Raw genomic sequence first — 16,527 nt, forward strand, 5'->3', positions numbered from 1 at the left:
CATTTGAAAGTGTATCTATGTATCTTTTTCTCACATTCACGATGTATCTGTAGTGAAGTTAACTTTGCAATAGGCGCAAATCTCGCGTATCGCTCGGTCTGCAATTATCTCGAGTACTGAAGGGAAATGTGAATGAGTCATCTTAGCCGTTGTGGTAAATATCGTTATCTATGGTTCAGCCTTGAATCGTGACGCGGAAACTAGTTGCCTAGTGAAAGCATTGTGCGATTGATGCAATGAGTCTGACGCGAACTGTGTCGAGGACGTCTCGGTAATGAATGAATGAATTAGACGTGAATTATCATATTTTCCTCTTGACGATTTTGTGGCGGTTAAATAGTTCAATGAATTCTATACCACTTGATTAGCTCGAAATTGACAAATTAAAAATTGTTTCGGATCAGTGGGATCAGAAAGCTCTCCAAAAAAGAATCAAGTAAATAATTGCATATCTGTTTGCCCCATGCCTCATTGGGAGATTATAGGACTTCCAACTACTTGTAACATTTTTGTCTATTGATATTGTGTCGCTGATACTGCACCTATACTATACAAGTCTGTCAACAATAACATACTCCTTTACTGGTAACTGTTATATTAATAACTATTTACAACATACAGCCACAGTTATCATAATATATTAACAATTGATCACATAACAACTATATGCTGCTAACTATATCTTAAAAGTCTTTAAAGCGAATGTAACGCAAAGGCAAGAATTACCTTGGGATCTTGTTATCGTATGAAATTAAAATATATATATATATATATTTTGTCTGTTTCAATGAACAAAATATATTAGAAATTGTAATAGCTAAGAGCTTTCTAGCTAAGTTGTTATTTTTAGTAAGGGCCTAAATGTCAGCCATCACCTGCTGAATAGTTCTGCTCATTTGACTTAAGTTTTTATTCCTACAAAAGTGAATACTTGTTATTACCGTGCAAGTAACTGCGTATTGAAACTAAAAATACCTTTTTTAAACTACGCATTAAAACGTCAAAACACAGGGCGAGTGAGTAAAGGGACGAGGAAATACCTACTCATAAATAAAAGGAATTATAAATATAAATGAGTTTAGCGTTCCTTAGATAATGAATATGTATTTTTGTAATAATTATGTTTTATTATAATTCCAAGGAAAAGTGTATAATAATTTCATTATAACAATTATGAAGAAGAAATGATGATGTCTGTACTTGTATGTTTGTAATTAATTTTCTTTCTCAAAAAACTAATAAAACGATTTTAAAAATTATTTCCCTAGAACGGGTCATCAAGTAACAAATAATTATAAAAACTTTGATGTTGTTTGACTTGTTACCTAGTTGCTATAAAAAAAATTTGTTGCATAATTGCACCGATTAGATATATAGCTGTAATTATTTATCAACCATTAAAACTCAAATGATGGACGTCTCTGAGTACAGCTGTTAGTCTCTTATAATTTACACGTGTTTCACGTCGAGCTCGCTCAACAGTTATTTATAAACGCGGTATAAAACACATTCTAGATCGCTGTACTTATTCGTGAGTGCACAATACACGGTCAAGGACAATCGTGCAGTACGCGTCCTATTGTTTCACCACTGTACAGCACTAACTGTTTATTTTACATGTGTGCTATAGTAGCTATATAGCAGCTTGTTGGTGACTGCAAAATAATTCTTTATTATTACTACAATATTGAGTATTCCTGAACTACATACTAATAAAGGCTAATTACTTTTTAAAATACTGATCTCTCCCTACTCTACATATAGCCTGTAATTACAGTTTGTTGGTAATGATAAAAAAATTAGACCAAAGCTATTGAAAAAGTATGTGTTTAAAAGCTGTAAAATATATGTGCGACATTATAGTTTTATCGGGCGAAGCGTTTACGCCTAGCACTCCGTGTAATTGCTAATAATGGACGTAATATCGTGGGTTCATTTTGTGATGAGCTTACCAGTTATAGCCGACGTGCTGCAATAAACTATTTAGATTTCGTTTATCGACCAATTTTATCTAAGTAGTTGTAAAGAAAGTTATTTTTAAAGTCATAATTTCAAGATGTGTTATCACTATCGGCTAATTGAGGGTCTTGAGTTAAAAGTTTTATATGCTCGACTATCTATGAAACGGTGCGATTGTCTGTGTTGGCGAATGGTAAACATATTTCACCAACCTTAGCAACTGGGGAAATTAATCATGAATATAAGTATAAGGTACAATTAGTAAAAGGGAACCATAAAGATTATATTTCTTTACAATAAAAGGCATGGCCTACGTTTTACGCATACGCATGACTTTGGACCCTTTAAAAAACTGGTAATATTACATGCATGATGTAAATGATATAGTCTCAGTTCCCAGTGAATTACATTAGATAAGGTTTTTTTATCATTGTAAGTGGCGTTTGTGATATGGGTAGGTTAGGTTAAAGCCAATCTTGTACCTTCTTTCATTCATTTCACAAATCATGATGGTTTAATAAATTTCTATGGGGTAGACGAGCATACGCCACTAAACAAAGAAATTAAGATTCTATGATAAAAAATAAAACATTATGGTCTAATAACGACACTAACAATATATGTTTGTAAATAAACTGATCCTCATGCGTAACAAACAAATCGAAGATAATAAAAATGATTGAGTTCATTCATTGAATTCGCGGTCAAGGACGAACGTCGGGTGTGATTAATAGAGCTATTATTACGTTTACTCAATTAACTCGGGCAAATCTGCCAAACGCCGGCAAGATCGCAAATATTCGCTTTGTTATTGTTTGTCTGACATCATAATGGTAATGCCGCCTGATAATGTTATGCTTTGATTGATTAGTCATTTCGTGCAACTTGGGTTTTGAGTGCGAACATTTGTATTAATATATTCTATTTGAATATATACTTTTGATTTCTTTCTGTAATTTGAAATCAGTTACTAAATGACCTTCAATTAATAAAACTTAGTATCCGATAAATTATACTAATGTTTTCATATCGATCATCCGTATTTTGAATTACAGGTAGGTAAATTAAGATTTAGAATGTAATTACAATTTTTTTTTTCAAAAACCAAAATCACGGTGTACTCTAAAATCACGCAGAAGTCTTAAGTTTTAATGGAAGCTTGTCAATAAATGTTGGCCGAAGTCACATTAGGAATGAGTGTGAAGTAGTACTATAATATTTAAAATATTATTAAATCACTTGTTCCAGGGCTACGAACGGGGTGGTTCACCACAACCAACTCACCCGCAAGGTGCTCCAAGCCCTGGGTCGGCGCAGAGCGCGCCCGGCGGCCTGTCACCAAATCATGAGTCACATCCATCGCACATGCCACCTGGTTCACATCAGGTAAGTCTATGTTACTTTTATTAATTTCTTTACCATAAAGACATTATGAAACTAAGTCTGGCCCTACAGATAGCAAAAGGCAGTCAAATTATTACTGAACTAATTAAACATAATACTGTTACATGAAATCATAAAAGTGTCAGTCCTTGATATGAATTGTTAACAAAATTTAAAAAAAAACTTAAAATGCTTATATCTTCTAAAGTACATTTATTATAAAAATTATAACAAGTAATGGTTTATACAACTCCATGCATTTCAAACTCTTTATTTTTTAGACTATTACTGCCAGTATTATTGATTGATCAATAATTATTGATAGTTCTCTACTTAAAATATTATAAAGCTAGTGACTATGTGAAAATTATAACCTATTTCGTATAATACCTAGCTAAAAACAAATGCAAACGAGCGGTTGTTATACCGCCCGCTATTTTATGATGAAATTACATACGCTATTAAATAAAATAACGAAAACTGCGTTCATTTATGAACACCATAATATGGCCACGTTATTTTATATGGAAATCTGTAGCGTTAACGAAATTGCACCTCGAATATAGGACGGTCGAGTAATCCACGAAACTCGAAATGCTTTCGTTATGAACTTTACTGTTATCGCTCCCGTTAAACTGCTAGCAGCGAACGCAATTTTTTTAAATTACCATCGCCCAAACATTACTATTTGTGTTCTATGGTCGTAATGTTTTTTATGGAAACTACCCTTTTTGTTGTTTGTGCTAATGTTTTTTTTCCTGACTTTTCTTTGAGTTTGTTGAGATTTATTGTGTAGTCGGTAATCTTCAGTTCTTTCCGAGACATAAACTGGTCATATCTACCGATTCAGCTACAAGTATTTTATACAGTTGAGTCGACTGTTTTTGGCTCGCTTCCGTCCGTAGATTTACATATTTCTCTCATGTATGTAAGGAGCACACGTGGTCGGTACTGCCGACAGTCTAATGGAGACTTAGCGCGCAATTTGCATGCCGTCTCGTCTTGCTACCGTCCACACAAAAATGTACCATGAATTCTGCATCCTGCAGTCCCTTTCATATTTATTAAATCCTACATATATTAGCTTAAAACATTGAATAGGACTGGCGTCGTTTTCACGTTTTAGACTGTTGAAGAATGTTATATCACTTCCCTTTGATACTTTTTAACGGGGTGTTTCTAGTTTTGGCGGCACTGCTTTTAGAAGGCAGTGAAGATTTTAAGTCGTGATATTCAGCTTTAATCATATAAATGACTTTGACATGGTCTTGTCAGTCGGGTTTAAATTATAAAGTGTTCATGTTAACGCATTACTATAGTTATCGCATTTATCAATAAATTTTCATTATTAGAAGTGGTATCACTTAACATTAGATGAGCCTCCTACCCGTTGTATAAAAAACAAAAATGCAGCTGTGATCGATTAAATTATCTTTTTCGTAAATAATATGACAAATTTAACTATCGAGGATAGGCATCGTTTTCTTAATTCGCTGATAAAATTCCAAGCAACAACCCATGTTTAATAAACGCGTCTAGTCATGTCCTGGGGTGCAAAAATTAAACGTCAGTCATGCCATGAAATAGGCGAAGAACATTCAAGCGGTGAGTGGGCCATCGACTAGGTACATCTCAAACTAAACTTGTCATAATTGCAGTTTTTGATAAGTTGAAATACTATCTGTTTTCATTCTGTTGGATGGAATTTGAAAATGTTATTAAAATTCCACCTGCTGTTAGATTTTATTTATCCTAATCTAGCATTGTTCGCTATAAGGATATCTTTCTTTTGTTGCTACCTTATCTGATGAGCACGCTGCCCAAGAACTATACCTTAAAATTGGACAATGAAGGGAAACATAAATCTTAAATCTATCTGAGGTGGAACAAAAGTCATAGCGGCTCGTGCGGTTAATACTCTACGATGTCTGTGGAGAATTTTGAGAGTCGAGGACCATTCCAGCATCGTGATCGCTCGAGAGTCGTACGGTCGAAATGAAACGTCGTATCTTATTTTATGATTAGCGGCTCGAAAGCGCTTTGTAATTTTGTTAGTTCCGCCTTTCTGGTGCTGGAGGCGAGTACAGCGAGCGGAGATCGATGCAAGCGTTGCGAGCGAGTGTAAGCGGGAAGGAGATACCCGGCTCTCGCTCCGTCCCTGTCGCTCGAACCGCCTACTAGTCAGCCATGTTGCGCTCGACCTGCGTTCGAGCCCGGCCGCCATTGTAGCATTTGTAGCTAGTGATGTTCATGGTCCTCGCTCGATGCTATTGTAAACGTTTTTATCGTTCCCAAACGTATAGCTCACCTACGCGCCGGCTCTCTTATTACGGCCTCTATTATTTTATGAACGTTGCAGCAATTGAATGTTTTAATATCTTAGGCGCGCTAGCTCGTACTGATATTAAACAAAATATGCTTCCGTAATTTAGTTTAATTATAAAGTACATTTCATGACATTTTGACGGGTTTGGGTTACTTTAATGTTATTTATTTGTAACTGTCGATGAAATATTTATCGATAGCAATTAGGGCTGTATACGTGTAGGTACGGCTCCGGAATTAAAATGTCAGACGTGCAGCAACGCGGGCGAACAGGGGGGCGGAAGGGGAGAGTGCGGGGGGCAGCGTTATTAATAACCATAAGCCGGCAGACGCACGAACGTCCAGAGGGGCCATGCCGCGCGGTAATGAGGAATCACTAATTATATTTTACTGGACTCTAGCACTGAAACAACATTAATTACACTGGTCTTTTATTACGAATATCCTAATAAATCGAATTTAAATTTGTCGACATTTATTTTGTATCGATAACTCATGTAATTATTCTTTATCACAACATTATTATAAACAAACTGCCAGTGGTTGTCCGGAATGTACAACGGTCTAAATTGGATTGCTCGAGGTACTGGACAGAGACTGACAAGATATTGTGTGCCGCCGCGCCCTGGGTCTACCCGTTTTATATTCCCCCACAGTGAATGCTTCGCTGTGTGCGACAGCTTTGTCATTCCCTAGTCCCCCGCTCGCTACGTCAGTAAAAACTTTAGACATTATTTTATTGAGAGACACGTTGTTTGTCAAAGGCTCGTGCAGTCAAATGACGTTCTGTGGCTAGTTCTATGCAGAACTTTTTAATTTACCATTCAAAAAACACATTATTGAAAACATAAATTGAACGTTGAATGCGGTCGGACGTGAAAGACTATTTTGAATTTGCCCGACGATAATGAGTTTCCTTTATACGGCAGTCGAGTTGCGATCGCTCTTTCATTAAACAACTTTTACTCGATTTAATCTCGTCATTGAGTCGGAACTCGTATTCGCTGTTGAGGAGTTGTCTTTGTATAAGGAGCGTCGTAGAGAGGCGCGGGGTGGAATGGCGGATAGTGTAACAAACTGCGAAATGTTGTAGATTCCGGCAAGTTTAGCCCGGCTTGTAAGCCGGAGCGCTGACTATGGAGCTGTAGAATGTAGTCTCGCTACGTGGGGGTTGTCGGGAATTGCCGTGCTGGATAAATTATAACGCTCTCTCCCTTTTGCGAACCTCGCAAAATAATACATTTGAATTTGTTACTGAAAGGCTCCCGTTCGCTTTTGGTCTGTCATGATTTTATTCTCAGTTTATGAATGGGTTTCGTGTTATTTATTGTTCTAATTCTAGCATTAAATTCGTGTTGTAAATTATTCTGTGAATTGAAAATATGTTTTTAACTTTTAATGACTTATATAGTTTTGAAGCTGGTCTTCGTTTCTAAAATGAGTTTAGAAATTATGATATATGTGAAGTAGTCGGAAAATCTGTGTTTTTTCTAGTTCTTTCCTGTAAAAAATTACTCCTGCAATTTACTAATTAGTTGATTGTTCTTTGGTGCTCCGTTTTAACGAAATTTATTTACATAGATAATCGTAAGCATTGTTATTCATCAATGCGATAAAACTAATAAAACGTTCACGTCATACGCCTAAATCTATTTATATGCAAGTTTATATTTATACCCAAGGTGAATCTAATTATAGATATGCTTTGAATGTTACTTATTCAATAAATTCATATGTAATTACGAATTTTTAAGGTTATGCCACTTGCAATTATGTATGGTAGTATTTAATTTATGATACAGTGACTTTGTTTTATTGTTTTACGATAAAGGGGTTTCGATAAATTTTACTTGTGTTTTTAAAACATATTCTAGTTTGATGCCGCAGCCAATTTTTTATTATAAATTATAAAAACCCAAAACGGAAGAATAAGAAGTGTGAATTTGTTTCTTAACTAGTATTTTCTCTGCTTTGATTTATAATAGTAATGAACAATGAGGATATCAAGAAAAACCCAGGTGACATAGTACAACCTTTATACAAAAGTGGTCAAAACACTTATGTGGCTGCAAAGAACATACAATGTTACCAATCAAACAATTTCCATTTCAATTTTTTTATTCACAAAGAGCATAGAATAACCATGCACAAACGACCAGCTACAAAGTATTACTTATTTTGCTTATTCAACTTCGTAATTGCGGGCTTGTACAATATTTACGCCAGTGGAATTTTAAAATTCGAATCGATTTTCGACTTTATTCGATTCGCGTTCAGTTTCAAAAAGATTCTCGAAAGTGGAATTAAAAGATATCGCCTTTGTAAACGTCGAAAGTCTTAGCAAAGTTGGCGAAGGAAGAGTTGTGAATATAACTTTGCACTCGGGCCGGACAAGTTTTTAAAGTCGATAATTAAGGCTTAGTCTTTTGTGAGATTCTTATAAGTGCCGTTTGAAACTATTTCTTAAACTTGTCTATTGAACTCATAAACGTTAAAATCAACGATAAAAGATATAAATTTAATTGAGTTTTATATTTCTATATTATCTTGCAAAGCTAATAGATACTAAAAAATAATTAAACTGCGGGATCATTGCCTGTAAGGTAAAAAAATGGATTACATTATATTGATGATTTGTACGAGAAATTTCCGCGGGTGTCCCCTCAATCTCTTACATAATTTAGAATCACAGCGCAAAACTTGTCAAATTTGACTAACGACGTAAGCTGTATGAGAAATGTCTCCGAATGTAAGCTTCCATTGTATTTTCTAAACAATTTGATATGTGTATTTTTATGTATTCTCTATAATATTTTACTTACAGATTAAAGTTCCAAATTTTAGTCTATGTATTTTTGTTGGAGGAAAACCTTTTTTAACGATATTTGAACTAAAACTATAGAACTTAACTTTGAATGAACTATATTTTTTATTTATTGCCTTAACTCTTAAACGAACATGTTAAAAACAATTAGCTTCCTTTGAGACCTTAACTGGTCGGTCGATGTTTTAATTTAAATTTCGTATTAAAACGGTAACTTTCCACCTTTTCAGGGTTATCCACCTCCACCGAGGCCTGGCCAGCCGTCCACACCAAACGCGCATGACCAAGATTCGGTAAGTCGTCGATTAAATCAACAAATTTCGATTTTACTTGTTATATGTGTATATCGAAACTACTTTATACATACTACTTTGTGTTTGTATCGACATTTCAATGTTCAACTAATATGCCGGAAGATTAATTTGAAGAGGCAATTACGATAATAGTTCTTTTAACTGCCTCTGCACAAATGCACCGTGTAATATAACGATCTAGCCTAACTTGAGGCTAATAAATAATTTAAAACTAACCTAATTTAATAAAAAGGATATTTATAATAAGAAATTGTCTCATGTAAGTAGTGTATGTATATGTAGTCAGTCTCTATTAAGAGAAAGACACTCTGTTCTACTTTTTCACGGCTAACGTGGATCAACACTATTTCAAATGGTTTTGTCCGTGTCTATCTTTCCACTAATACCGTGGTGTCAAGAAGTTGATTAACCTCGACAATTAAGTGATGGTGGAGCCTTTGTTCGTGGGCTCCAGTAATGTTTTTGATTAGTACAATTACGATAATACTATTATAAAATCATTATTTAAATCCAATTACCGTAGTTGGCCCTTTTCACATGCGTTCGCTCAATTTATCTAAATATGGCCCTAATTTGCACGCCACATTGTAATCTTCAACGAGTGTTTTCATTAGCACATGTGGCCGCGGGAACAAGTGAGGCACGGTGTATTTGCGCCGACACTTCATTTTGCCTGTTTGCGCCCCCGCGCTCGTCGCTTGACAATAAGCTCAGCTTAATTGTGTTCAAAATCTGACAACCTGCTAGCAAGCCGGTTGCATGCCACTGATAGCTTTGCATTTTTAATCTTACCCATTTTGTATATTATTTATTTGTCCGTCCATTCCTATAACATACAAAATTGAATTATTAACAATGTTCCTCCTAATTACATAATAAACAGGTTTCAGTAGTAAATAGTTGTGGACCATTTACTAAATGTTAGTAAACTACGTCCGTAACCTTTGTTAAAGGTTAGGTCTTTGGTATTAATATTTAGAATTATTGTTACATGGGTGGATATGTTCTTTTTGCCCGTCCTCATGCGATATGTATTACGTAATAACATGTCCTATAGAGTAAACGTTTGCGATGGCATATCATTGAGCTATTTCATTAAGCGCAGATCAAAGTGAACGAGTGCATTTGAGAGGCACAGCCGGCGGCGTGGCGAGACTGTCGACACTGTTGTATACACATAACGATAAAAAGAATTGTCATTGACAAACACTAGCCCTAGCTTAGGGTTGTCGCTTATTGTATTGTTGTTGCAGAAGGCGACTTAAATGATAAAAATGTGACGAAGTTTATTGTATTTGAGTGTAATATAAGTTATGTGGCTCTAATAACCCTTATTATTCTAAGTAACGAAGCAGTAAAGCTTATATCGTCATATTCAATAGCACAGTTAGTTCAATGCGGGCGAGTGAATGGCCCGAGTCCAAGTGTGTTGTTGTTTTAGGATCCTCCTACTGTGCCGGCAGTGAGATGTTCCTATTGAAATAGCTCAATACCAAGAAAGTATATTAGGCTCAAAGCGTTTTTTTTAAATAAAGGCCAAAACAAAGCATTTTAAGAATGTCCGTTTACGTTTCACACGTACTATATATATATACAATATAATAGAATTTTCTTAATAGCTTGTATTTAATCGCGTCCGCTACCACTCTGGCCGCTAGGGTCTCAAATATTATACGTCAACCCTAAATCGTATCTAAAAAGATGGAACAGTGCTTTGAAGTTGATTGATACGGTTAGACGAGCTAGCATTGTCTCGCGGTCCGGGGGAACCAAATGAGAGGAATTATTTAAGCGAGCGCTGCGATGTGTCGCTTTTTGTAATGAATTTACGGGGACTAGGGGAGCTACAACCCTACGAGTGAACCACCCCGCCTTCCTTGCACGATACTGTTAAGTTTTTACGTTCTTTTAGTGACGTCAACGTTCAAGATACAGTTGCGGGACTTTGCTTTATGAATGCTTGAAGGGTTGACTTGCAGAAATGATAAGATACAATTTTAAAAATTTCCTTGGAATTCAGTATTAACAAATGCTTTTCGAGTTTCACTTTCCATTTATATTTAATACGTAGTTAGTTAGTACGTAGTATATTAGTTTATTTTTAGTGAATTGTTTTAATCGCTTCAAAATCGGAAACGATACATTTATTAAGAGCGTACGTTTACACTAACAAAATGGATGTCCATTGGGCAGCCGTCTCGTAGGAGCATTAGCCCATTTTGTAATAAAAAAACGATCAAAATTAAAATATAACATTATTTCTAGCGAAAATGCCAAGTAAGTTTGAGATGGGGTTCTGATTCGGGTTATTTATTTACGCAACGTCAGCTGAATGACGGCTCAAAGAAAAATATTACTCGGCCTAGAGACGGAAGGGGCGCTTTGAGAATGTCCCTACAATGCTATTCATTAGTGTCACAAACTCAACTGCACCCCAAAGATGCTTTGAAATGTTTAAATTATTTCCCTACCTCTCTTATCTTTGATTGAAAGGATGAGACTTTTTTAACTTGTCGTGAAGCATGAGATTTGTAATCGAATTAAAGAATTAGAAACTAATAAAATTTCATATAAATAAACGTTGTTCTCGCTTTAAATAGTTAATGTTTGGAAAACTCAATTACGTACTTAATGCGTCGTAAAACTTGTGACATAAAAGAATTTTGTGTAACAAAATGTGCAAATGAAAGGCAAGCCCGTGCGCTGCACGTTCATAATAAACTAGATTGAGTGGGGTAGAGTCAAATGAATGACGGTAGCATTGTACGTCGTAATCAGGCAACGTGTATGCGAAAACAAACATTTTAAATAGAGGGAAAATTAACAATGTTTTTGGAGAGGAACGACTGACTGATCTTTTATTTACTGGAAAGGTATTTTTTAAAGATTCTAACCCCTCTTTATGTATATGTATATTCCAATTAAGGCGGAAATTCATCATGCGTAAACTATCTTCTATATGTCGAAGTTGTTTGTAAAATCACGTTTAAACATATCTTTCAATCTAGTGATTAATTAATAACTTATTTTGTTACAACATTCAATTTCTTTTACGGTTATCGGTAGGCTTATGTTATAATTATTCTACTTATTGTTTCGAATTAGTCTATCTAGTAGGTACATTTACAACAAAAAAATATCCATTAGTTTTCAGTGTGTGGAACTCGCGGCTACGACGCGGCTGATACAAAAGGCACTAATGTCAAATACACGCGATCGTGCACAGCAATGTACGTGACTAACGTTCTATTGAATTTGTGAGCTCTAACTACACGTACTAATTTATACAGAGTTCGTCTGTGTACAGTCATTAAAGAAATTTATAATTAGTCTTAGAAGCTATATTATTTTAATTGGACTATATCGGAAGTATACACATCTTTTATATATTTTAAATTTCGTGGATAAAATGTATGCTCAAATGAGATTAAGCCAATAATTTTGTCAATGTTTATGCTGACCTCGGTGTCAACTTTATCTGACGTAAATTATAACATGCGAACGTTACTTGTCCGACCAGTTTTTATGCTAAAGGAAAGTCTGCTTGAATATTATATTTTCGGATAAAGTCCACAAGGTGAAAATAGATATGCCGTATATGTAAAATATTGTATGTCCCTTGGATACGAGAGGAATAAATCACTTCACGTATTTATATTTTTAAAATAACATTGTTCGTTGAAAAATAATACATGTGAAGTGTTAAATTTTACTTTACAAATCCGACGCGAGATTACAAATTTCACTTTGTATAAAGGCTGTATAATGTTCTCCCAAATTCCCAACAGCGCTCGCGAGACCCACATTTTTGTATCCTTGAGTTCCTAGCAATATAGAACCGGCATTAATTTAGCTTAGTGAATATATTTCAAAAGAGAGTTGCAACAATTGCATTTCCAACGAATAATGGCGTTGATACCAATTTATCGCGCGTATATATTTTTTAGTCCGGACAGATGGATGGAGTGGCCGCATTCAACTCGAATGTAATTATTGCGGTCCGATTTCGATAATGCGCCGCGAGGCCGTACGCGAACAAAATGCGGTCGGCACTCGTTATACTTGCATTTTAATAATTGAACTCGCAAAACAGATAAAGCCTTCTCGCATTTTGCTATTTCACATAACGTTGGGCGTGCATTAATTTTGAAATGCCATTTGTCAAATATTGAAAATGATTAACGCCTCCAAATGAAATTTGTAATTGAATTTTCAATAATTAACATTGTTTTTTTAAGTTACCTTTAGTTTGTTCAATGTTTAATGTGTTTTTAACTAGCGGAGATATCTTAGTTAAAAATCCGACTTAGTTGAAATGTAGGAATTACGTTTTACCCCAATTACGTGTGGAGTTTTAATAGCGTTGTAAAAACGGACCGCCGGTAACGAGGTTGCACCGGACTCGTCCCGTAACGATACTTATAGCCCATGTATATTGTACATGCACGGAAAATACTGTTTCTTAGTACAATTTATATTCAATGTAATATTTTTAGTAGAAAGTGATAACATTTAATGTCGAGTAAAATCTGCACTACAGACTACCCACACAAATACTGTCTAGAAGAGATGTTTGATGGTTCAGTAAATTTAGGATTTTTGTAGTAAAATTGGTGTACTTAAACACGAGCAGGAGGCAGGATTATCCTTGCAAATTTAAAAATAACATTTATTGCAGTTTGTAGATTTCTTAGTCTCTAAACTTTCTACCCAGATATGGCTATAAGCCTACTACCAAAATAAATAATACCCGGTAGCAATGTAAGCTGAGCGGAAAAAAATAAGAAACAAGATTATGAGTAACCTGTCTACATTAAATTAATTATGCAACTATGTCGTATGCCTCATTGATTTTAAGCAGCACCTAGTTAAAGTACCCTGGTGTTCGTCAGGCCCTTTATTTAATAAGGTTTTTAAACACCCAACTGTATCATAAAAAACAATCTCAGAGCGACATTCACTTGTCTTAAAATTTTCCATCTCGGTTGTTTTCCTCTTTAGACCTCGAACTTTCGTATACACACAGAGATTGAAACGCGGTTAATAAAGTTTGGACAGGTCGATAAAGGGACATGCACTATAAGTCAGGTGTTTGATCCCGTTTATGACATCAAAAAGGATCCCTCCCCATATCGTTATTGTTTTAGAATGCCTCTTATTTCTAATGTTCGTGGGCTGTTACCGTAGTAAAAGGGAAGGTTTTATAGATCTCCACAGAATGGGGTGAACTACGGGTGGTCGTCCCCACCTCATTTGTTTATGAATTTTCATAAACTAAACAATGTATTGCGCTTTTACTTCGAGGAAATTTATGCACCTGCCTGTTTATATTTTAACCACATTTCATAATTAAATTATTGAATGTGAATAGCATTCAATTGTTTTAGTTTAAATGAATAAGGTACTTATTATTTTGGCAGATATTCGGTTAAAATTATTCGTGGCATAAAAATCGGTATATTGAACACTTTCATTTTATGTACTGTAATTATACTTTCCGTCCTTATTGCTTCGTATTGAAATGTAATCTTCTATCAGACTTGCTTTGACGATCATGGGAACCTCACTGCCTTGTTCACGCGATGCTTTAAGCTTAATTAAATTAACTACGTAGTTATCAGTAAAAAAAATGATGCAAATCTAGCTTGAATACTGAAAGGTCACTTAGATTATGTTAGAAAAAGAAAGTCGTTGCAGTATTCATTGCAATAAAAAAGTGGACTAATTAGCGGCAACAAGAAAACCTAAAATTATAAGGAATCGCAATTGATGTTTACATGAATAGACAAAACAATTGAAACACACTAATTAAACTAGACAAGTAATTCATTTTATAAATTTCGATAAGCGGTTATTAACCTTCGTACAGTTATAGCATTAGCTAAACGATTATAGTAATAATGTAATTGCTTCTATGTTATTGTAATGTCGACATTGACCCCATGTCCCCGTCAACGTAACATCACAACAATCAATCAAGAACATAATGGCATAGAACAAATTACTATTTGATTTTTTACGTTTACACTTATGTATATTTATTTACCAGCGGTTTCAGATGTCAGGTGTTCAAAAAAATATAAAAATCTAGATATTTCATAAACGCACTTAGTTGTTCATTAAGTGTTAACGGCTTTGTTAGTAGTAGTAAAGATTTAACTGAGCTTACCATATAACAAATCTAATGCTAAAAGTCTCATTTGCTTTCATAACCGTTCATTGAAGTTAACATTATAATATTTTTCTTCTATAACGTAACGATTCTAAGTATGGCGTTTAGTGATTATTCTTATGTTTCTGTTCTAGAATTGAAAAGTGTAATGTCACGTCTCGACTACCACTCTTAGGCTTAATCTTAATATATTTTTATAATTGTATATTTTATTACAGTAATAACAATATGGTAATTGGTTTGTCGACTATAATACTTTGGTAATCTTGACATAAAAACATTACAAGTTTTCAAGAAAAGAATACAAGAGCTTTTAAGTGGTATTCGTGTATTGACGTATTGCTACTTGAAATGAATTTAAGTTAAGAAACGACACTTTATTTTGGTGTAGTCTTGCCTACTTTCCTGGCTATAATATAATAATTAAAAAAAATGTATTCAAGTTAAAATTGTCTAAAACTTTGTATTCTATATACAGTGGTATCTCTATAACTCGAATGCCAAGGGGAATGCAAAAAAGTTCGAGTTTGAGTTAACGAGTTTTTGACTTAACAAGAACTTCGATGAACAATATATTAGAAGCCCCGAACCCGAATATCCATTTTAGATTTTATTGCTATTATTTCGGGGAATTACATGTAAGACGTCATTATATTTTAGTAAATACGACTTACGGAGGCTCCTTTTTGAAATTCGAGTTATTGAGTATAAATATGTATTATCGATACTTCGTAGGGAAATAACATTTTGTTCGAGTTCGAGTCTAAATAATTCGATATACCGCGTATTTTGGGGGTTCATCTGAAGGAACGGCAATATTTTTCGACTTAACGAGTTACAGACATTCTGCTGTAATTAATTCACTTTATTTTTAAAACGTGAAGATACAAATGTCAATAAAATACCGTTAAATGATAGTAAGAAGAATACAACTATTAACAGGAAGAATCCTATTGTCCAAGACCACGTACAAACAATATTTTACGCATTGCAATATCAGCACGGAACGATAGAACTGTTGACTCGTATTAGATTCAAGCTGGTACCATGATGTCATCAGATTGCGATGAGGCGCGCCTTACCACAGTCTGTGAACTAAAGACGTTACAACAAAAACATTGTTTTATAAGACGCCCGCGCTTAATTTAAGAGTTATGAAGACAATTTTACGATAACCATGTTAAATATGTATGAAACACAAAATATTTAATGCTTATGCATTTTACATTCAATACTACTAGTATATTGGGTACAATTAATTTCTAAATCCACTATCCTAGTATTATTACTATCAATGCTGAGATAACTGCAAGTAATAACCCGTCTTTCTTCAGTGTGTTACTGAAGCATCGTAAGCTTCTCTGTACATATCCAGCATAGAGCACGCACGGGTCCAAATAACTTGGAGAAGTTTGTGGTGAACGGTAAAGAAATCCTCTACTCGCTGGACCGCCCAAGATAAGATCCTTACATGCTTTAGTATTATAGAGACGCTAAAGCCGATGACTAGGCTGAGAATGGAGGAAGCTACGCAACACCAACACAACCTT

The 16,527-nt window shown here is 34.8% G+C and overlaps 1 protein-coding gene across 12 annotated transcripts in view; it reads left to right on the top strand.

Moving 5' to 3' along the window:
* LOC123710160 (trithorax group protein osa) overlaps positions 1-16,527 on the top strand; it is a 71,497-nt gene that overhangs the window by 19,521 nt on the left and 35,449 nt on the right. For 11 of the 12 annotated variants that reach the window (XM_045661896.1, XM_045661907.1, XM_045661905.1 and 8 more), the window contains exons 3-4: positions 3,208-3,345; positions 8,722-8,784. In XM_045661896.1, coding sequence (XP_045517852.1) covers positions 3,208-3,345; positions 8,722-8,784 — 201 coding nt within the window. The remainder of the gene's footprint in view (positions 1-3,207; positions 3,346-8,721; positions 8,785-16,527) is intronic. The other variant, XM_045661904.1, reaches the window with a different exon arrangement.

The sequence above is a fragment of the Pieris brassicae genome, chromosome 5, assembly GCF_905147105.1.
Source record: "Pieris brassicae chromosome 5, ilPieBrab1.1, whole genome shotgun sequence".
NCBI lineage: Eukaryota > Metazoa > Arthropoda > Insecta > Lepidoptera > Pieridae > Pieris > Pieris brassicae.